Here is a 22,679-nt window from a genome sequence, read left to right as displayed (position 1 = left end):
CTTGGAAGTTTGCAATCTATCAAAGATTGCTGGTGATTTATAAACCATTCAAATTTTGTTCTCAAAAACATGTCACCGGAAGAGCTTGATGAAAATACAGCTTTATTCCCAACTGTTTGTATTAGACTTTGTACTAATCTGTAAAAAAAATGCTATCTACTCTTTGGTTTTTAAAATAAAAAGTAGAAGTAAATGGACTCTGATTATACTATTATTGATGGCAGTGAACAATATTTTCCCAGTGTCTCAATTCCATTTAGCCTGCGTGTAGGTGGTTTGATAAAAATTCAGATGTATTAACATCAGAGGAGGAAAACAGATCAGACCCAATTTAAGACAAATATTTCAAAAGGTGATGCATGAAAAAGTTAGGTTTTTGCTTTTTTTTTGCATTTCTGATGTATACAGATAGTCTGAAAGGTTATTTCCAATCTCACGGGATGAAGAGTTAAGAACCTAAGTTAGGAATTTAGGTCTTGTTTATCATGTAAGACTATAGAGAACTGGTAGGACCATCATTATAGAGAAACTGAACTGAGAGAAAAAATTATATTTATTCACACATTTTAAAACACTTAACAACCCCTACAAAACCTGAACTTCTGAAAACTTGGAAGAAAACTTTTTTTTAAAAAGTTTAATACCTTTCTTCAGCTGAAAGATGAAAAGCTCTCAATACACAGTTTTAGGTCTTCCAGTGGAACAGGGAAGACAAGACCTGACATTCCTGATATTTCCAAGGTAAAAAAACAAGTAGTTTTTTTTTAAAAAACTTTCAGGCCTAATCACACGTAAATTGCGTGGATAGTGTTTAGTATCTTAGTTCTGCAATTCAAGAAATTGTAGAAATATTTATCTTGCCTTAAATCACTATAAAGGTCTGATGCACTTTAAGTTAAAAAAAATGTCATTCACAAGAAACTACTTTGCTTATATAATTTATAACAGAAGATTAAAGCAAATATTTTCAAAGGAGCCCCAGGGACTAACATGCCAGGGTTTTGGCATGTAAAATCACTTAGGATTCTTAGAATATCTCTAGTCTAAACTCGGTGATTTGCTGCTTGGCTATTTTTTGTTTGTTTCTTTAAACTCCTGAGCAATTATTTTTTTCTTTTCAATTTCTGAAGGTCCTTTTCTTAACTGGGCTGTAGATTGGCAATGACCTCTTGGTTCAGCAGTTTAAAGTTCTATACATGTTGGTAGTCAAACCCAAGTGTAAATATGCATTCTTCAGATAAAACTGAAGAAAAGACAAGCATGAGCGGTCAGATAGCTAGCCTTTGAATAATGAAAACATCCTACTTATAGGGCTGTCAATTAATTGCAGTTAATTCAAGTGATTAATGCAAAACAAATTAACTAGATTTGTTAGATTTCCTCTGGAATGGTGGTTGAAGCATTACAGGGCATATGAATGTTGAGCATATCTGGCATATAAATACCTTGCAATGACGTTTACAACAATGCCATCTGTATGCCTGTTCTCATTTTCAGGTGACATTGTAAATAAGAAGTGGGCAACATTATCTCCTGCAAATGTAAACAAACTTATTTGTCTCAGTGATTGGCTGAACGTGAAGGAGGACTGAGTGGACTTGTAGGCTTTAAAGTTTTACATGGTTTTATTTTTGAGTGCAGTTTTATATTAAAAAAATTCTACGTTTGTAAGTTGAACTTTCATAATAAAGTAATTGCTCTACAGAACTTGTATGAGGTGAACTGAAAAATACTACTAATTTTGTTTATATTTTTACAGTGCAAAAATTTGTAATAAAAAATATAAAGTAAGCTCTATACACTTTGTATGCTGTGTTGTAATTGAAAGCAACATATTTGAAAATGTAGAAAACATCCAAATATATTTATAATAAATGTAAATTGATATTATTAACATTAATCACAAGTTTTTTAAATCCTGTGACTAATCACTATTAATTTTTTAATCGTTTGGCAGCCCTACTTATTTATTTTCATGATTTTGAATATACTGCAAAATCAGAGTAAAAATTACCTTCCCATTTGTTACCATCAGATACATTCTTCAGATCTAGATGTGGTACTTGGATACATGTTGATTCCTCAGGAACATTAACACTTCCATCACCTGATATTTCTGATTCAGTGTTTGCATTCAGGTCACAAATCTTGCTACTAGAATCCTGTATTTAAATAAATACTACATTTTATTTTCATCATCTGGTAACTGGGCACCAGGAACTAGCAAGTGCCAATCCTAGCATTGCCATTAATATTTTGTGTGGCTTAACATCTCTCTGCTTCCCTACCTGAAAAATTTGCATATTGTCATAAACCTTCCAACTTCTTATAAGAGTAACTAAAATTTGTACAGCACTCTGTATAGTTCTTTATATTTTCAAACATTTTTAAAAAGAGTTAGCCAACCAAAGATTTCATTGTTCATCAAAGAATATTTCACTGCTAGAAGTCTATACATAGCCATCTGACATGGTTTTCCACGAACACACACACACACACACACACACACACACACAATTATCAAAATCCTAACCCAAGTTTGCTGACATAGTGGAAAACCTGCTGAAAACTTTAGTTTACAAAAATAAGGAAAAAGCAAATGAAAGAAGCAGTTTCTTACCAGAACCAATTGTGAAGACATTTTATCATTATCATCCACTGATTCACAATCTTGCCTAAAATAAGAGACAGATTGGTTATTGTTTTAAATAACGAGTGTTTGCTGATAGCAATGGTTGGTGATATTCTGCTCTTCACAACTAATGACAATACTCCCCTATAGAGATGGAAGGAGACATCTAGGAAACTGGCAAATTGTGAAACATCTTTGTGTGGAGGACTGTACACCTATCATATAAAGACCTTCTGTTATTCTCTTGTTTGCAATAATTGCTAGAACTGTAGTGGAATTTCTGAAGAGAATATTTTGCTGTATTGGTGAAAAAAATTGGGTACCAAATATTACTGACCTTAGTATTTTAATTCTTTATTCTGCTCTTCCCAAGCCCAGCACTTAAGATTTGAGCAGTAACAATCAAGACAAGTTCATTTTGAAAAACTTAAAAATATGTGTCAGTTGTATTCCTGGCTGCACCAAGGCTTCTTTGGATACCTTCCCTATCTCTCCTTCCCAGAACACATGGCTGTGTGAATACACAGTCAAACAATCATGTTTTTGCCTTGACTATCTCTTTTTGAATGAAAAAACAAATTCCGTGAACTTTGGATGCCAACACTACAGAAAGTTGTTCTGCCTCATCTTTCATATTTTAAGTGGTAAGATCATAAATGCTCCTTTTTGCCTCTGTATGTTATTGCACTGTGACCAATAACCATAAACAAATTAACATATTTTAAAAAATAATCCACAACTTCCAACCGATATTATTGAAACTGAAATGCATACCTTTCACTGTTGTTTTCTTCATCAACTTCTGCATCTTCATTACATGGCTTCAACAATATGCCAACAGTCTGTGGGCAAAAGATTAAGTTTAGACATTTTTCAGACCAATATTTTGTAAAGTGAAAATCTTTCTAGTCACTCCTTGCAAAAAACAAGCCAGAGCTTTTTGTGGATCATATACGTTGGTTCCAATTGCATGATTTTTTTAATATTCGAACAAAGCCAGTAAACTCTTTGACACAAATAAATAAGGAGAGAACACATAGTGCACAGTACTAGAAGTACAGCAGTAGCTTTCCATTTTCAGCACATCCATAAGGTTTTTTTGTTCACCTATGTTTGTTTAGAATGTGGGCAGTATTATTCACTGGAATGTGCCAATCTTAGGCCAAATTTTGGGTCTGAATATTGTTAAGACGGTAACATGACCTGAGTCTAAGATAATTATGTTGGATGAAGGCTTCTGTTCAGTATGTGTAAAATGAAACATGTCTGATGGACTTTCTAAAAAGGGACTATTAATCCTGGTTACTAAATAAAGCTACAACAGGGCTGTAGAGAGATGGAGAAATCCTGGCAGTTACTGTGACACTATCTCAGAAAAGAATGTTAGATGGATACGCAACACCATTTTGTTTGTTAAATCCTAATGCAGGTAAGACTGATTACTCCAGCTTGGAGTTCACTGACTTTTAAAGAGTACATGCTACTGAAACCAGGCAAAACAAAACCAAATGTCCACAGAAGGTACCCTTTTAAAAAGCAAGTGACTCATTTGGGATGGTTATTCAGAACATTATGAAATACAAGAAAGACCCTAAATTACCTTAGTGTCTGAAGCACAAAAGTTAATATGGCAGCTCTCAAATCAACTGAAAACTGTTTAAACAGAATATTACTCAATAAATCTAAATCAATATAAATTCATGTACAGCAGCCAATTTTTCAAAATAGACAGCCTCCTATCAGATAGGGCCAATTCACCTTGTACAGTAACGGAGGATTGAGATGCAGGTCCCTGTGGGTGTTCAAATTTAGGTGTCCATGAGCCCCTGCGCTCATAATCAGAGATTTATGGTAGCAGTGCCCAGTTGGGTTGCACATGCACGGTTCTAGTCTCGCCTTGCTTCAGGCAGTTAACTGGCGCTGTGCGACCAACCCCTGCTCTGTTCCTTCTCTACTGCAGGGCCAACTAATAAACTCCAAAGCAGAGGGGAGGTGGGAGGGTAGTGGAGCACTCACAAGGACACACATCTCGAAGAATCTCTGTTACTGCACAAGGTGAGTAATTTTCTCTTCTTCAAGTGATGTCCCTGCGGGTTCTCCACTTTAGGAGACTTCAAAGCAGTGTCCTCTGGTGGAAGGAGAGGCTTCAGAGTTGAAGTTGTAGCAGATAAGAGTACAGTGTGATCAACAAGGTATCGTAAGGTGAATGTTGTTGCAAAGTGTACTGCTGGGTAAAGGTGTGTAGTGAGGCCCAGGTTGCGGCTCCACAGATTTACGTGATGGGAACATTGTGAAGAAACATTCTACTAGAGCCCTATCAGCCTCCATAATGTGTGTAGATCCCCATAGGGAGTTGTCAGTCATGATGGAGGTAACAGTTTTATGCAGTCTGATATCCATTTGGATGGCTGTTATTTGGATATAGCATTGCCTTCTGATCGTTCGGTGATTGAAACCAACCATTTTGGAGACTTGTGAAAAAAAAATGTCTATCAATGTAGAAGACTATAGACCTGCGGACATCCAAGGAGTGTAATCTGGACTGGTGAGAAAAAAATGTAGGTAAGTGGATTGGTTGATTGTGGTGAAAGGATGAAACAACTTTAGGTAGAAAGTTGGAATGTGATCTGAGGGATACTTCATCTTTGAAAAAGATTGTGTAAGGTGGGTCAGCCATGAGAGCTCCTTGAGGTTTTCTGTTTCCGCCCCTGATGGTCATAGTATCTATGGCGTAGTGCATACAGAGGGGGTCGGAATCTTTGAGGTTTTGATAACTTCCCTGTCTTTTTCTGATCTTAGGTGTGTGAATGCCCAGAGATCACAAGTCGCCCTCGAGTCCTTGAGAGTGTGTAACGACTCGTCAGTTTTGTCCGCAAAGAGTTTGGCTCCCTCGAATGATAAGTCTTCTACAGTCGACTGTACTGGCTTTGGAATTCAAGACAGATGGAGCAAGGAAGCCCTCCTCATAACCATCGCGGTTTCTACAGATCTCACCGCTGAATCTGCCAAGTCAAAAACGACTGTAATACTGTTCTGGTTATGAGTTGACCTTATGTGATCACCAATTTGTACTGTTTTGTTGTTGTTGTCTGGAATAAACTCAGTAAATTCAGAAAGGCTTGCATGGTTATCGTGGTCATACTTTGCCAGTAAGGCTTCATAGTTGGCTACTCTTAATTGTAAGGTCGCAGCAGAGTATGCTTTGCGGCCAAAAAGGTGGAGTCGTTTCCAGTCTTTGTCATATGGGGTCTTTCTGGAGTATTGTTGTCTACCCTGTTCATTGACTGCGAAAATCACCAATGAGTTTGGCGTTGGATGCGAAAAGAGGAATTCAGTGCCCTTCGCAGGCACGTAGTACTTTTTAATCAGACCTCTTACAGATAGGTGGAATCTTTGCAGGGGTTTGCCAGAGCCACTACACAAGGTCCATAACCCCATAATTCATTGGTAGAGCAATTTTAGATGAGGTCAATAGGTGCAGTATATCTACTAATTTATGTCAAGTCTCCTGGACTTCTTCCAGAGAAATGTCCAGTGAGGTAGCAACTCTCTTGTAGACGTCTTGGAATTGTTTGAAATCATCACCTGTGTTGGGAGGTGGGGGCATAATCTCTTCTCATCTGAAACACGAAGTGGACTTCAAGTGCGTCGTCCTGGTCAGAGAATTCCTCCTCTTCTTCAGCCCCATTCTGAGGTGTCAGGCAGTTCCTGTGGTGTTAATAAAGGTGATTGATGTATGCCAGCTCTGGAAGACTGACAGGTACACATTGTTCTTGTGGATATGCTGCCCACAGGCTCCAAAATGGCCATTGTGGTGGAAAGGGCATCGTGGGCATCCAGGGTTGATTCAGAGGGTTTGCTGAGTAGCCCTTGGATGGAGGAGCATGTGTGATGGGAGCAGCCACAGGGGAGGAATATTGTGGAGTGTGCCCGGCATCCTCATCTCCATCTTCATCCTCGCTCAAGAATCGTGGAGCAGAAAGAAGTGGAGAGCTGGGTTGACTAGTTTTTGGGAGGACCGAGATACAGTCAGTGCCGAAAATGGGAGACTCCGGTACCAAAGAGACGGAGAGGTCTTTTTGGTGCAGGAATTGTTGCGAAGCACATGGCGTCGGTACCAGTGTGGTAGGAATCAGAACCATATGCTGAAAATGACATGTCAGTACCAGTGTGTGACTCGAGTGCATGATGCCCGCACTAAGTGGCATCATTAGCAGTGTGGGTGCTGACATGCTCGGTATGGAAGTGTTTATTTGTGACTGTTGGTACAGCAGCGTGGAGTTTCATTTTCCCCTTGATGCCTGTGTCCGAGTTCAGTTGCTTGGCAGTTTTCATTTTCTTGGTACTGACAGTGCCGGAGGGTCCTTCTGTTTCGGCCGTTGACATGGCTGGTGCAGGTGGTACCAGGAGTGTTTGCCCATTAGTGGAGCACCTTTTCTTGGCCAACTCTGAAGTCATGGACGTGGTACCCCATTTTTTTGCCGCCTTCTTGGCGGGTTGATTGGGAGCCCGGGCTGTGGAAGAAGGGCCCTTGTCAGATTCTACAGTCAGCTATTTCTGGCCAGTTGGGGTGCATACCTCACACTCAGACGCCAGGCAGAGAGACTTCTGCTGTATACAGTTTTATAAAGAGGCTTTGGCAAGAAAAATGCCATGCAGATTTTCAAACAATATTTCCTATAATAGTACATTATTATAATCTGAGCCATCACGCTGAGGGGCTATAAAACCCTAATGTCTAAATTAAAAAAAAAAAAAAACCACTTTGCTCTTGGATACATACAACACTTCCAATTAAATAAACGGGCCCAGTGCATACACATCAAAAGGCAAAAATTGCCCAAGGATCTCCACTGTGCTGAACATCAGGCACAAAAACAAGAGTGCGTCTATGTAAAAGGATGTGATTTCAACATATTATTAAAAAAAAATAATCAAGATTCCTCTCCAGGTTCTTTGTATCTGTACTTCAGATATTGCAAGGGAATGTTTACTCTTTTTTTTTTTTTTAAAAGAGTACAATTAGTTACCCTGGGGTAACTGTTGTCCTTCAAGCTGTTGTAGTCAATGCAGATCCCACTGTAGGTGCACAGGCACCCCATATGAGCCAGACCAGATTCTTTTCACTAGTAGTGTCCATCAGGGCCATGAACAAACCCTGAGTCTCCTCATACTCCTATAAAGGCATAAAAGGGGGGTGGGCTCTGAAACCCGCTCAGTTCTCTAGCAATTCCTATGAGGCGGAGGACTCTGAAAAGCAGAAATGGATGGCAGATCTTGGAATCCACACTGATTACAAAATCTTGAAGAACCACAGTTACTGCAGGGAAGCGACCATACTTTCTTCGTCAAGTAAGTGTCACTGTGTATCTCACTGTACGATATAGACAAGCGGTAACCTTATGAGGATGGTGAGTATGAGGAGTATCGATTTTGTTAATCAAATAAAGATTGATGCACTGCCCTTCCAAACTTGGCGTCTACCCTGGCTGCCATGTCAAGTGCAGAACATTTAACAAAATTCAGCGGGTTACTCCCTGTAGCTTCCTTACATATCTCTGGAACTGGCACATTTCTAAAGCAGGTTGATGGGGCTGCCTGTGCCCTGGTGGAGTGCAGCTTCACATTCAGAGAGAGACGATCACAAGACAATTAGGAACAGGTGGAAGTGCACTGTGTGATGTACTTGAAAAGTTCGAGAAGAATGCTGAACCTTTTGATACAGCTGATATAGCCACAAAGAGATGGGTAGAAAGCTGGACGACCTTGGTTCTGCCTAGATAGTACAGCAGAGCTCTGGGGAAGTCCAGAGTGTGAAGTTCTTTTCTTCTTGGGAAGACAACCAGTAAGGTGTTTGGATCAAGTAAAATTCTGAGACTACTTTGGGAATGAACTTGGGGTGTGGTCTCATCACCACTTTGTCCCTGTGAAATAGAGCATAAGGCAGTTTAGCTATAACAGCTTAGATCCTGCTGATTCTTCATGCTGACGTATGACAACCAAGAAAACCATTTTGATGGTAATGTGGTACAATGAACATTCTGATAGAGGTTCGAAATGAGGTTCCATGAGCCATAAGCAGACCACACTAAGGTCTTGGGTGAGAGTTGGGTCTCTAACCAAGGAATAGGTATGGAGAAGGTCCTTGATGAATCTTGACACTATGGGTCATAAGAAAATGGAATGCAACTGAACTGGCACATGGTCCACTCATTACTGCTAGATAGACAGAGAGCGTCTTGATGGTTTCAGAACTAGCACATAGTTCAGGATCCTGGAGTTCAGTGCTTTGCCTGGATTCACCTTAGTTTGAGTCACCCATATGGAAAACCTTTTCTGTGTCACAGAGTAGGTTCTTCTTTCCTGGTCTGCATCAGAATTTCCTGTATTCGTCTGGAGCACCTGTCAGTGATGCTATTTCAAGTAGTATCCAGGCCATCAGGTGCAGGGACTGTGTGTCTAAGTGCAGGATCTGATCCTGATTCTGAGACACTATGTCCAGGCAAATGGGAGGCTGGTTGGATATCTAGACTAGATCTGATAGCATTATGCTGGCTGAGACAATTTTGGCTATCATGGTAACATTAGCCCTGTCTCATCTGATCTGGGTATTATCCTGGGGAATCAGAAGAACCTGTGGGAATGCAATCGAGACTACTGCATATTCTTGAGGCAGATCATCCTATGGTACCTATGAAGCAATGAGGCCACAGCTCTCATGAGAATGGTTTCTGAAGATGCATGGGGAAGACCGTGGGAAGAGTATGAAGAGGAACTGGATGATACAGTAGTCAGTGATGATATCTAGCAGGCATTTGTCGGTGAGGATATCTGACCATGCCTGGTGAAATGAGGCAAGATGGCTTCTGAAAGAAGTGCTGCTTATTTGACTGGCCACAGTGTAGCTCTTGAACAAACCATCAAATTTGCTGACATAAGGATGGACGATGTGCATGTGCCTGATCTGAGGAGGGTCAACGGGTTCTACTATATCTCAGGTGTTTCTGAGACTGCTAATATGACTATGTTATGACTTCATCCACTGTCTCTGCTGATGTTCTTGTTGAGGGCAGTATGGTTTGTGGTATACCGGAAACGTATAGATTCCTAAGGACCATTTATGGGGAGAGCAATGTTGGCTGGTCCGTGGATGGCTAGTCAATTCATGAGACTTCTTGGAGATGACTGAGGTCTGTGAACTATACCAAGAGATCTTGGAATACTTTAAAATCACTCCATCCCCATAGGCTGGGCTGACTGTCAGCTGATGAGGAGGATAAATCTTTAAAGGGTCAAGACAAGAGCTGCTGTACTTGTACCCCCAGACCCTGTTCTTCCTGGTAGCCAAGCAACAGTGGCTGAGCCCAGTGATGCCACTGGGGAGACCTCTCTCTCCGAGTTGTTCTTTGATGCTTGTGACAGTAGGTACTGGTTGTGGTCACACCTCCGGTGCAAGGGTTGGCGGGGTGCTTTTGATACGAATCACAGTGCCAGCATAGTCTGCTCCATCTCACTTGCTGCTGAATGAAGCCTAGGGGGTATGTCTGGGTCTCTCTGTATGAGATGATGCAGAGTTCTTCCTTGAGCTCCTGCCCCTGTTGTTCTAGGAGTTCCCTTTCAGTGCCCTGCTCTGAGGTCTGAGGCATTGCCTTTGATGTTAAGCTTCTGGATGCATCCAACACCACGAAATGACATCAATGTGGATGTCAGAGCCATCTCTTTGTTCAGTGCCAATTTCTCTGCCAAAGTCTTAAAGCATCAACTGCCTACTTCAGGAGTGGGGAATCTTTTTTCTAATCAAGGGCCATTGAGCCACAGAAAAAATCAGTTGTGAGCCCACACAGCCCTGCGGGGGGGGGGGAGGGGCACGGCTGTGGTTCCTGGCCAATGGGAGCTGCAGAGCTGGCACTAAAGGCTGAAGGCAGAGTGCAGCGCTTCCCTGATTGCTCCTGTTCCTAGGGGCTGCAGGGACATGCCAGTCACTTCTGGGAGCTGGGCAGAGCCAACTAGACTTTTAATGGCCTGGCAACCCTAGCTTTCCCCCGCAGCAGCATGTGCGGCTCCTGCCCTGCGAGGTGGGGAGGGCGCCAAGGCTTGGGGCTTCCAGCCCGCAGCACAGAGAGTTGCCTCACGCCGGATGAAACGAAGCAGTGGAATCCGGCCTATGGGCTACAGGTTCCCCACCCCAGCCTACTTGATGGTCCATTGGACTGTGCTGGCTTAACCAGTACAGCGTCCTGGAACCTGGGTCTTCAAGGTCCAACAAGACTCTTTTACGGGTTTAAGAACTGGAGCTTTGTTTCTCTAGACTTCTTTCCAGGTCTGGGTGGAGAATGAAAAGCAGACTAAATACCTGCTCAGTATGTGGGCTGAATAGGTACCTGCTACGTTAAGTCTTCGAGCAGAATTCAATTAATTACAGGATGTGCAAGGCTTAAGACCTATGGATTTTGAGTCTGCCATCTCGAGTCCTTGTACCAGAGAAATGGGGGTGTCAGGTGAGCAGAATTCAATCCAAGAGGAGCTTATTCAGTCCAAGATTTTAAAATGCAGAAACTAAAGGCTGTTCTGAAGGTTCTTCAGATGATCTGAAAGTTTCTGACACTGCTAGAGCACCAGCAGGGAAGACATTTCCAAGTTCCATCTCACTAGCACAGGTAGCAAGAAATAACTGAAGGAAAGCCACAGAGCCCACTTTTTATGCCCTCATGCAAAAAAACTCAAGGTACATGTGTGGTCCCATTGGTCACTGCTAGTGAAAATAATCTCGTTTCATGCGCACAAAGCACATATGCACCTGCAGTGGAATCCACACTGACATACTTAAAGAACAAAGCTTGCACTGAAATTCAATTTTTTAAGTCGTGGACACATCTCTATTGATCTTCAATTTTACAACATATAGCTTTTGAACCTAATTTAAGACCCTTATATTGCAAAGAATACACACCAATGAATTTATGTTTATGCATAAATTAAGCATATGTGTAAGTCTTTTCAAGTCTGGGGTCCTAACTGGCAATATTCCATTAAGATATTGCAAATATTCTGGTCTCTAGAAAGTCCAATTTCATGGTATGGACTTCACCAGCATGAAAGAGAGCCTTCTGATGATATCAGTATAAAATTACTTTTTAGCAGTCTAGCTAAGATTTCTGATATTAAAAATGATATTTTGATACTTTATGAATTTAAATAACTAGATTTACAAAAGCTCAGCCTGCACTTTACCAACAAAATCAAAGTGTTAAAACAGTCCATATCAGAGAAAACACTCCCTGGCTGCTTTAAATCATAAAAGACTTTGAATACAAAAGGCTACCAGTGGGAAGGGGAATTAATCTGTTTATAAAAGACAGAAAGCTCATGTTTTCCATCTGGCTAATTTTAAAATCTAATTGCACGTTTTAGTTTTTACTTCACTTCGCTAAACTCTTTATAAAAAGATTTAGTATTAAAAGTTAAGGAATGAGTCTGGAGAATTCATGTTTAAAAATTTTAGTTGCCCAAAAATAATACAAAAAAGGAAAATCCTGATATCGCTGCAACGGCATACAGAGAGAGAAAATTAAGAGACATCATTTCATAAGACATCAAAAATCAATTCAGTTCCTTCGGTGGTTTAAGAGAAAAGTAATTGAACAACAGCAGTTTTGTGCGAGGACATTTAGATGGAGAATACATTTAGATATTGGATTACATTAGTAGCAGTAGTTATTTATACTACAGTACTGCTGAGGAATTCCAATCAATGGCCAGAATCCCATTATGCTAAGACCTATGTGAACATGTAGTAAGAAGAGTCTTTGTCCAGACATTTTATAATCTAGATTTATATGGGAACAGGTGGAGGAATCCCACACTGAAGAGGGATGGACGAACTAAAGTTAGCATATTTTTGCATAGCAAACAGTACTGTTTACCACCTATCCAACCATTTTCAAATGACAGTACTTTTGCTTCAGAAGTGTTTATCATTTGCACAGCCTGGACAAGTTATGTTCTGCATAGTACAGTCAGCTGTTTTGGTTTTTATCAGTGCACATCTTTTAATAACATTGTTTGATCTCATAAAAATACAAAGGACAGGGGGAACCTATGTTCCACTGGAAACAAAACAGCTGGTAAGGTTTAGGATTATGAGTTTGGGAATTTCAGGCCATACACCAGATCATCTTTGATCCATGGTTTTGCGTGTGGGTAACTAGAGATTTAATTTGCAGCTCATAAACCAATACAGGGTAGTATATGAAGCAACAAATACTTCTTCAAAACCGTTTCCGTAGTGTTATGCTTCTGTTCAACTTTACACAGAGTTGATTTTGTGTGATTAATTCAAGTGTGACATACAAACAAATTTTTAGTCTATTGCCAGTTGATGTCCGCATTTTATCTCTGAAAATTTATTTTTATAGTTACTTTCTAAACTTCCAAAGCCAACAGATATTTTAAGTGCTGTAATGTTTTTGAGTACAATAGTAGTGGGAATAAAGTAATACTTAGGAACTTTTTTAAATATATATGCTATCAGAGCATCCCAAAGCACTGTCCAAACACCTCTTAAAGTGTGGTCTTTTTCCCTCTAGGATGGGAAAATTGCCAATCTTGGTCTGTTTAAAAGAAGGTATTACTTTTATTTTATAAGCTCTGGACCTTTTAGGAACCCCAACTGACTTTGCTTTTTCTTCCTCTTCACAGGTAGAATTCTCTCCTTCTGCACACCTAAGTTCACACATCAGCAAAGATGGGACCAGCTGCCACCAGAGCAGCAGCACCTGGGGCAAGAGAGCACCGGGGGCGGGGGGGGAGGGGCTCAGTGGTGTGACCATTGGCCTGCTAAACCCAGGGTTGTGAGTTCAATCCTTGAGGGGGCCACTTAGGGATCTGGGGCAAAATCAATACTTGGTCCTGCTAGTGAAGGCAGGAGGCTGGACTTGATGACCTTTCAGGGTCCCTTCCAGCTCTGTGAGACAGGAGACTGACTGAAAAGAAACAGAAGCTACTTCAAAGAGAGACTGGGAAGAGTGCTGGGGAGAAGAGGAAGGAACACATATCCCCACTACAAGAGTCTGTGGGAAGTATGGGGGAGGGCTGGGGGCAAAAATCAGGAGTGTGGGGATGATGCTCAGGTAGGAGAACTCAACAGGCCAGTTACAAACCCCAACTTTCCCCACGAAACCATGCCAAAGGCCTGCCAGGCACAGCTGCAGCGTTTCAACCTCTGCCCAACTCCTACTGCTTTCTAACACTTAGGACTGATGTTACTGTAACTGACCTAGTGGGCTCCTCCACATGACCCTCCCCAAACAAACTAACAACTCTCTCCACAGCCTTCCTCCCAGGGCTGTGTCTTTTGAGGAAGGTGCATCTTCTTCAGGAAGCCTTTGCTAACCCAGGTGCTATTCCAGCTCGCCCCATCCCTGCTGATGCACAACCCATATGAGCAAGAGATAGGGCTGCTATCTGTGAAAATGAAGCAAAAGGAAATGGTGAGTCAAGGGCCCCTTAAGATACAAACAAACTAATGTGATCAGACCTACTCACATATACTTTAAAAAGAGATTGAGTTTGGCAGAAGAGGTACGTGATTTTACCCAAGGCAATACAGCAAAGCAAAGCTGTGTTACATCCATAAGTAGAACCCAGGTCTGCAGTCCAACTCTCATGCTCTAATCACAAGATCATACTGCTGTAATATACAGAAAGCGTGACCTCTGCTCCTCTTACCTGGTCATTTTCTTCTTCCTCATATACAGAATCAGGCTGCAGAACTGCACTGTCTAAATCAGTGCAAGCCAATGTTTCAAAGCAGTCTCTAGTATTCTCACTGCTATTAATATCATTATCTTTAGTAACATCATCCCTAAAAAAGAGACAGAAAAAAGCAGCTCAGAAGAGCTTACAATAGCTTATGTCATGGCTTCACATGTTCAAAAGAGTTATTGAAAGTTATTTTTATTTAAAAGTCCTGCCATTTTCAATAATTTTGAACATTACAGATTATTTGCAACAAAACTATCCTGAAACACAAAACAACTGGCACAACCTGGAGAGCTGGCTAACATGTCAAAGGGTAATACATTTTGAGCTATTTTAATAAAACTGTTTAGAACAAGGTAAAAAAATGTATTGGAATAGTATTTATTTCATGGATATATATGTATTTCCTAATGAGTTGACAGCTTAATGATCATTAAGTAGTACACAAACTGGCATAGATGTTTCTTCTGTAAGAAGAATCTCACACAAGAATTTTGACCATACAGTCAACCATTTATCCATTGATTGATTGAAATTTAAACCAATCATTTTAGGTTGGATAACAAAAGAAATATCCTTCCAGTTATTAATGGTGAGATCCATAGTAGTAATCAAGGTACTGGAAAGCATTTTTTACTTTAAGCACAGAGGCCAGCCAGACATTCACTACCTGCTACAATGTGTCCTAATGGATAATGGCAACACTGAAGGCTAAGATGAGGAAGGGTTTGTATACACCAGGGGTCGGCAACCTTTCAGAAGTGGTGTGCCGAGTCTTCATTTATTCACTCTAATTTAAGGTTTCGCATGCCGGTCATACATTTTAATGTTTTTCAGAAGGTCTCTCTCTACAAGTCTATATATTATATAACTAAACTAGTGTTGTATTGTAAAATAAACAAGGTTTTCAAAATGTTTAAGAAGCTTCATTTAAAATTAAATTAAAATCTTGATCTTACGCCACCAGCCCGCTCTGCCTGCTGCTGGTCTGGGGTTTTGTTCACCTAGGCTGGCAGTGGGCTGAGTGGGGCCTGCGGCTGGGACCCCAGCAGGGAAGGGTCTGGCAGCCAGAACCCCAGTCCGGCAGCAGGCTGTGCGGGGCCAGCAGCAGGGACCCCAGACCGGCTGTGGGCTGAGTGGCTCAGCCCACTGGCGCTCAGGGGTTCCATCCTCCGGCTCCTGCCAGCCGGGATCCCGGCTGCCGGACCTGCTCAGCCCGCTGCCGGTCTGGGGTCCCGGCCCTGCCCACATACAGTGGGTACCTACCTTCTCCCTGGTTCTGGTCCATTCTCTTCCTCTCTCTGCACTGAGCTGAGAGTGGGAGTGGACCGAGCACAGGGCTAGGGGTGAAAGGTCTGGCCAGGAGCTAAAATGAGGGAGGGGGCTCAGGGTTGGGGCAGGAGGTTTGGGTGTGGGGGCACTTACCTGGGCAGCTCCCATTTGGTGTGAGGGGTGCAGGTGGGAATGTGAGTGGGGGTGCAGGAGCTCCCATTTGGTGCTCAGGGTGGGGGTGGGGATGTGCGGGGTGCATGGGATGTGGGGGGGCTGGGGATGTGGGGAGTGCAGGTGTCAGGGTAAGGGGGCTGGGGATGTGTGGGGGTGCCAGAGTCAGGGCTGGGGTCATGGGGGGGGGTATGAAGGAGTCAATAGAGGGATGGGTGGTACACGGCTCAGGGCAGGGGCCTGGGGTGTGTGTGGGGGCTGATACACGGCTCAGGCCAGAGGACTGGGTGTGGAGGGGGGGCTCAGGGCAGAAGGCTGAGTGACTGCCCTCCCACAATCCCAAACCCCACTCCTTGTCCCAACTACCCCCTCCTGGGACCCCAGCCCCTATCCCTGCCCCTTGTCCCCTGACTGCCCCCCTAGGATCCTACCCCCTACCTGTCCCCTGACTGCCCCAACCCTTATCCACACCCCCGCACCCAGACAGAAGCCCCTGGACTTCCATGTCCAATCCAACCGCTCCCTGCCCCCTGACAGGACCTCCCCAGAACTCTGGACCCATACAACCCCCCCCCACTCCCTGCTTGCCCAACCCCTCTCCACGCCCCTACCTCCTGACAGCCCCCCCTCAGAACTCCCGACTCATCCAACCCCCCCAGCTCCTTGTCTCCTGACCACCCCCTCCAAACTGCCCCCCCGACCCTCCTTGCTCCCAGTTCCCTGACTGCCTTGAATCCTCTTCACCCCCTAACAGACCCTGGGACTCCCATGCCCCATCCAAACCCCCCCCTCCAGAGACTCCCACCTCTAATCACCCCCTGGGGATCCTACCCATCCTGCTGCCTGTCCCCACCCCTTACCCAACCCCCCTGGCCCCGGACCCCTTACCATGAAGCTCCCCACTCATCCGGAGCCATGCTGCCGCACGAGCACGCAGCCTTGCCCCACCCCTCAGAGCGCTGCGCACGTGGCAGCAGGGCTCCAGATAAGCGGGGAGCGTCCTTACCTCCCCATGGAGCCAAACGCCGCCCCACGGGAGCACGCAGCCGTGGCCCCCAGAGTACTGCGCGTGTGGCAGCAGGGCTCCAGGGGAAGGTGGAGGAGGGGCCGGCGGCTTGCTGCACTCGGCCAGACACTCCGGCCAGGGAGCACGGACCCTGCAGCTTGCCGTGTCAGCAGGATTTTTAATGGCATGCAGAGTTCCAGCAAGCAGACGCGTGCCATTAAAAAACGGCTTGCGTGTCGTCTTTGGCACGTGTGCCATAGGTTGCCGACCTCTGGTATACACGGTGGATTAATTCACACCAGAGTGGTGTAAATTCTAGTGTGTACTAGCATGTTGTGCACTAACTGGCCAGTGTGGACCTTGCTAGTGTGCACTGAAATATTCCTAGTGCATATTAATGGAAACATTAACACGCACTAGGGAAACTGTCACACGGATCAGTTGGTGCACTAGTTTGCACTAGGGGGTGTAAATATCAGTGTGCACTAGCACACTGCACATTGTATATATGAGTCCTAAGTTGCTGACATTCACTTCTTAGATATCAGTTTTTGGTTTACGATAGGACTGGATTAAACTAAGCAAACCATAAATAAAATATCTAGCTGAAACCTTTTACTCAGTTGGTATTTGAGACTTTTATGCTTTACCATTTAGGAGATTAGCTGTTTCTTCCATTTCTACCAAATTTATCACACCCTGTAAAACCCAGGCACGGAGTTTTGAGGTTTAAAAAAAAAAGTCTCTCAAACAGAACAAGGATCAAGATTTATCTGAGAGGATTGAGAAGATTAACCTTAAATTAGAGTGAATAAATGAAGACTCAGCACACCATTTCTGAAAGGTTGCCAACCCTCGTTATAGACCCAAACTGGTAAATGCCCCCCAAAAAAATTCTTCTTACCTTCCTTCCATTTACTAGAACTGCTGCAAAATATTTTACATATTGAGATATACACTTCTAATAAATAGTGGAGAATTAATACGGAATTGTGAAACACTCCAGAAATTTTGAACAGAGTCAATTATTTACCCCACATATACTGCATATATAGAGGCAGTATTCATGTGATAAACTGCAGAACTATGTGATAAAAATATACCATGAACCTTTGGATGCTTCATCTTCTCTCTTTCTACCTCTCTGCCTCCAGTGGCTTATTACAACACACTAACCTGCTGACCAGCTTCCAGCAGCCTTTAACAAGCGCTCTCCCTATATCAGATGTCCAACAAGATGGGTTTAAAGTTTAACAAGTAACTATTCTCTTCATTTTTAAATTAAGCTTTGTGCCAGTATTCTAAGCTTTCAATAAAATGTTCTCTGAATCATACACTTTTACTTCGCATGTTTTCTTTGTGTTTTGGCCCTGTACATAGTACAAATAATCCACTGGCTGCAGTATTTAAAGGGCTCATGATGCCTCTAGAAGGAATGTTATCATAGAGTCTCTATTAATCCTCAGTGGCTAGGATGAATACAAGTGTTGAAATGCAGCACCAGTGCCAAAAACGTCTATCGGTTTCAAGTTTTAGATAAATAAGGGAGCCCGCACCCCTACGATGCAAGCCTAGCCATCCACTAAAGTGCTCACAATGTATAAAAGTGGAGAAGCTTGTGTACAGAAGGATTTTCAGATAATTATACAATGTTACTTATAAACAAATCTATGGAACTTTTAGCTTACAAAACTAAAATTCTGTTATAATAATTTGCCTTTGGAAAATATAAATTACTTGTAATTGTTCTCTGAAGGTTTTATAACAGAGTTCTGAGACAGATATTGCACCACATGCAGTATATTTGTGGTGCACTGTTTTAAATGAATGGTTTATATATGGCTGTGTTCCACCCCACGGAGGAGGGCTACCATAGCTCCTCCTGGAATCAGAAACAGTGGGTGGTGAAGGCAAATCAGCCAGGTTTTAACTCCCCGCAAAGAGGTATCACCTCCTGGCGAGTTCACATATACACACTGAAACTAGATTCTCCATAGAGCAGCAGACAAAGAAAGGATTTTTGAATAAATAACTTGAGTTTAAACTGACTCAAGGCCTTTCTTCTCATCCAGCAAATGAATACGACCTTCTGTCCAACAGCGAATGCAAGCAGAAGGGTTGGAAGGACTTGACTTTCTCAGCCCTGTAAGACTGATAGGTGATATCTGGTAAGCTGTTTGGCATGTGTGTAGGTTATTCTGTTGTTTTACGGTAAAAGCATTACAGCGAAAAACATTAAGAATAAATGTGCTTACTTAGAAGGTGCCGTGTGGTAACTTATAACTGCAAGCAACAGACATGTCACAGACTTCAGAGAGAAAGGAAGGTGCATGCACTGGCCTGTTTAAGTGGTCTGGATTGGTGGGGATATTGCAGTGCAATCCAGGGTGCTGTGCAGTCTTAAAACCCAGACCAGGCAGGAGTGAAACATGGTGACCTTTGGGAGCCAGGTGCCTTAAGTGGGTGCCCTTTGCATACCACACTGGGGTAATACTGGTGCAGTTACCCTAAAACTGTGAAAATTATCTCCAGTCCCATATCTCTCTGCAGGCTGTGATTTTTTAAAATGGGAGTGTGTTTTTTATAGTAATTTGGTCAAAAAATAATTTTAGCTTGTGTGCGCGTGTGTGAGAGTTTTAAGTAATTTACTGCTCATGTGAGGTTCTTGATTAAGAGGGTGGGCAGAAGTGCAAGCTTCCACACACTGCCTTGCCCATCACCTCACCTGGAATCAAAAGAGATTTCTGCCAGGAACAACCAAAGCAAGGGGTGACACAGCAACTTAGGCTTTATGCCCATTCAATCATTAGAACAAAAAAACCTATGGCTGACAGTCATAGTGTCAATTATGATTTGTCTAGAAACCTAGAATACATAACTGCCTCCCCATTGACTTGTGTGCATCATACCCTTGAATGCCTCTCATTTGCATACAAAACGTGCAAGAAGAGATTATTAAAAACACTTACTTTTAGAGCAAAGAACAGCAACAAATGGAATTTGAGTTCATTTAAGACAAATTCAAGTTTATAAACATACAAAACCTCTATTGTGGCTTTTTAGCAAGTCTGAATTCAAATATATGTCCCTAAGCAACGCATTATAGAGATAAAAATTCTTACTTGTTGTTAGATCCTTCTTCATCCCTATTAATATTTTTTGCTTCATTGTTACAGACCAGTCTGTGTTGCTGTAAATTCTTAAGATCATCATCTATGCTGCTCTGCAGATCAAAAAGGTGCTGCTCCACAGCTGCTCTAATTGTTCTTTCTAAAATGCTAACAAATAAAAGTCAGAGAATTAATGTTAAAGACACATTTTTACTTTTCTTGGCACCAGTGGATTTGTGTGGGCAGAAAATAGAAAAATCAGACCCTTAGGAGACATGTAAATCTAGGCTCCACAATACCTCAAGACAAGACAAAACAAAAGACTCGCTAATCTCTCAAATATGACCACAGCTATAACTGGAGGTATTTGTTTCAGAGGGATAGCCACGTTAGTCTGTATCAGCAAAAACGACGAGGACTCCTTGTGGCACCTTACAGACTAACAAATGTATTTTGGCATAAGCTTTTGTGGGCTAAAGCCCACTTCATCAGTATTTGCTTACTTAATAGGATTTTAGTTACAGACAGACAAAAAGATAGGCAAGAAATTTATATAATTTATGATATTTACAGCATGGTAGGGGGCAAGAGGCCTCAAGCAGATTAAAACCTGATAGGGCCAAACACTGTATAAACACAGCTTATGAAAATCCCAGCCAAAAGGGCTAATAATGTAAAAAAAGGTAAGACATAACAGGTGAATGGGACAAACAGGGTGGAGAGGTGGGAGAGTAACAAAACAGTGTTATTTTAATATAGACTAGCTGTGGCAGCAAGTCTTTCCAACCAGAGAAGATAAGATGCAAACTTCTAAGGAAGGGCACCTAGCAGGAGTCACAACAGTTTTTTCTAACTTCTTCACTCCTGTCTATTCTCACGCTACCAATTAGAAGAAACTATAAAACTGCAGGTGTGAATGCAAGTACCTAATGACAATTTCGGAGTTACACTAGAGTTTATAAAGTACCCATCCAAAGAAAGTGGGGGAAAAAAATGCAAACAGGATATTTAGGAACTTAGGTATTACCATACCATGAAAACCTATGGTTCCATGTCTAGTTGAGAACAGCACGCATAAATACAATGAGCTTCTTTTACTTCTGAATGCTGAATTACATTTCATAAAGCGTATATTCACTACTAAAAGTCTGGTGCATAAATTATTGTGTTCACATGTATTTGACTTATCTGTTTTGAAAGCAGGCATGCCAATTATGGCACAGACTGGTAAAAGCAAAACACTGGGGTACAAAGACTTTATATATTAGTTATACTTACTCTGCAGAGGCTGGCAAGATGCTTATGGGAGAGAGATGAGCACTGTAATAAAGAAGAAGAAATTGGTTATCTTCACAAAGATGTTCAACACTACACAAGTATTCTGAAAGACAAAAGGGAGCTTTGGGGATACTAAAAAAATTGAATCAGCTCAAAGAAACACACATATGCATGCAGTAAACACATTGGCCAGCAACAGTATTGCTATGTACCATGGTCCCAACCTCAAGGGAAACGGAAAAGCTGGATCAATATTTGGATAGAAGAGGTCTGAAACACCTATATATTGCAGAAAGCTGAGTCAGCAGCAATTCTGTAGTTATAAGTAACTGAAGAACCCATACCCCTAACACTTTAGGGAGCAGTGAGCTGCTGTACGTGCAGTCTTTCATATGAGAGGTACTAATCACTTGCTCTTGAAAGATTGTGTGATGCTTTACATAATATAACTGTTAACCTCAAGAGCCCACAGCAAATTCCAAAACATTCTGCCTACCTTGCTTCCTTCTAGAGTTCCAGTTCACTAAGGCATTCTTCACTCCCTGTGAAACTACTGCATAATTTTACTATGCACATTTCTGTCTGTGGAAAAATCCTGCAGCCCACCCGAGAAACAGCTGACATTTAAGTGCAGACACTTACCACACAGGTTTTCAAGGCTTAGTTTCCTGTTATTAAGCACTTTCCATTTTGGTGCTTTTCATTCAAAGATTTCAAAGTATTATTGTGAGCATTGTTGGCTTGAGAAGTACACTAAATGTCTGAGCAAGGCATAACCCACTCAGCCAAACACAAACACATTTCTTCCTTTGCAAATTCTAATCACAAAGCTTCAATTTTGCATACTATCACAAATAAAATGATTGCTCCAAAACAATTTTTCAGACAGACTTGCATAAATATGCTTGTAGTGATCTGAAACAAAACTAAGATCTACTCTAAATGACAATGACAGTCACAGCCTTATTACGCTTTTCTCATGGTCAGTGATAAGGATGTTATCACACACACAAACAAGACTAGAGAGAAATGCCAACTTTATTTAAACTAAAAAGAGGATGGGGAAAAAGGAGGGGGCACTTATCCCAATCTCTAGGCACTCCACACATCATACAGAAAAACAAATTCTGGTAGCTACTTCACCATATAAAAAATGAACCAGTCATCAGAAAAAAATTGGTGATCTGATTCCAGATACAACCAAGATGTACAGTGGAAACTCTAATGTAGTAGTGGAAACATTAGTACCTCTCCTTGCAATTATATTAAGAAAATTCAACTGAAATCCCACCAGCACTGGTCAGCATTATGTGGCACCAGTGTTCACTCTTAGCTCAGACTATCTCCCTATTGACTTTACCATAGGTTGAATATATCTGGGAGTGCCCAGCTCAGACTTGTTGATACTGGCTAATCATAAGGTAAGTATTATACTAGCTAACTGCTCAAT

At 42.0% G+C, this 22,679-nt stretch overlaps 1 protein-coding gene across 3 annotated transcripts in view; it reads right to left on the bottom strand.

The window, feature by feature from the left end:
• The window catches only part of FAM13B (family with sequence similarity 13 member B), an 81,022-nt gene that overhangs the window by 17,311 nt on the left and 41,032 nt on the right, over nucleotides 1-22,679 (bottom strand). For all 3 annotated transcript variants that reach the window (XM_050962238.1, XM_050962240.1, XM_050962239.1), the window contains exons 8-13: nucleotides 21,230-21,271; nucleotides 19,964-20,119; nucleotides 14,360-14,495; nucleotides 3,407-3,474; nucleotides 2,621-2,675; nucleotides 2,015-2,162 (exon numbers count right to left, since the gene is read on the bottom strand). In XM_050962238.1, coding sequence (XP_050818195.1) covers nucleotides 2,015-2,162; nucleotides 2,621-2,675; nucleotides 3,407-3,474; nucleotides 14,360-14,495; nucleotides 19,964-20,119; nucleotides 21,230-21,271 — 605 coding nt within the window. The remainder of the gene's footprint in view (nucleotides 1-2,014; nucleotides 2,163-2,620; nucleotides 2,676-3,406; nucleotides 3,475-14,359; nucleotides 14,496-19,963; nucleotides 20,120-21,229; nucleotides 21,272-22,679) is intronic.

This window comes from Gopherus flavomarginatus, chromosome 7 (genome assembly GCF_025201925.1).
Source record: "Gopherus flavomarginatus isolate rGopFla2 chromosome 7, rGopFla2.mat.asm, whole genome shotgun sequence".
NCBI classification, from domain to species: domain Eukaryota; kingdom Metazoa; phylum Chordata; order Testudines; family Testudinidae; genus Gopherus; species Gopherus flavomarginatus.
The sequence above is the reverse complement of the archived record's forward strand: the minus strand, read 5'-3'. Positions and strand labels throughout refer to the sequence as shown.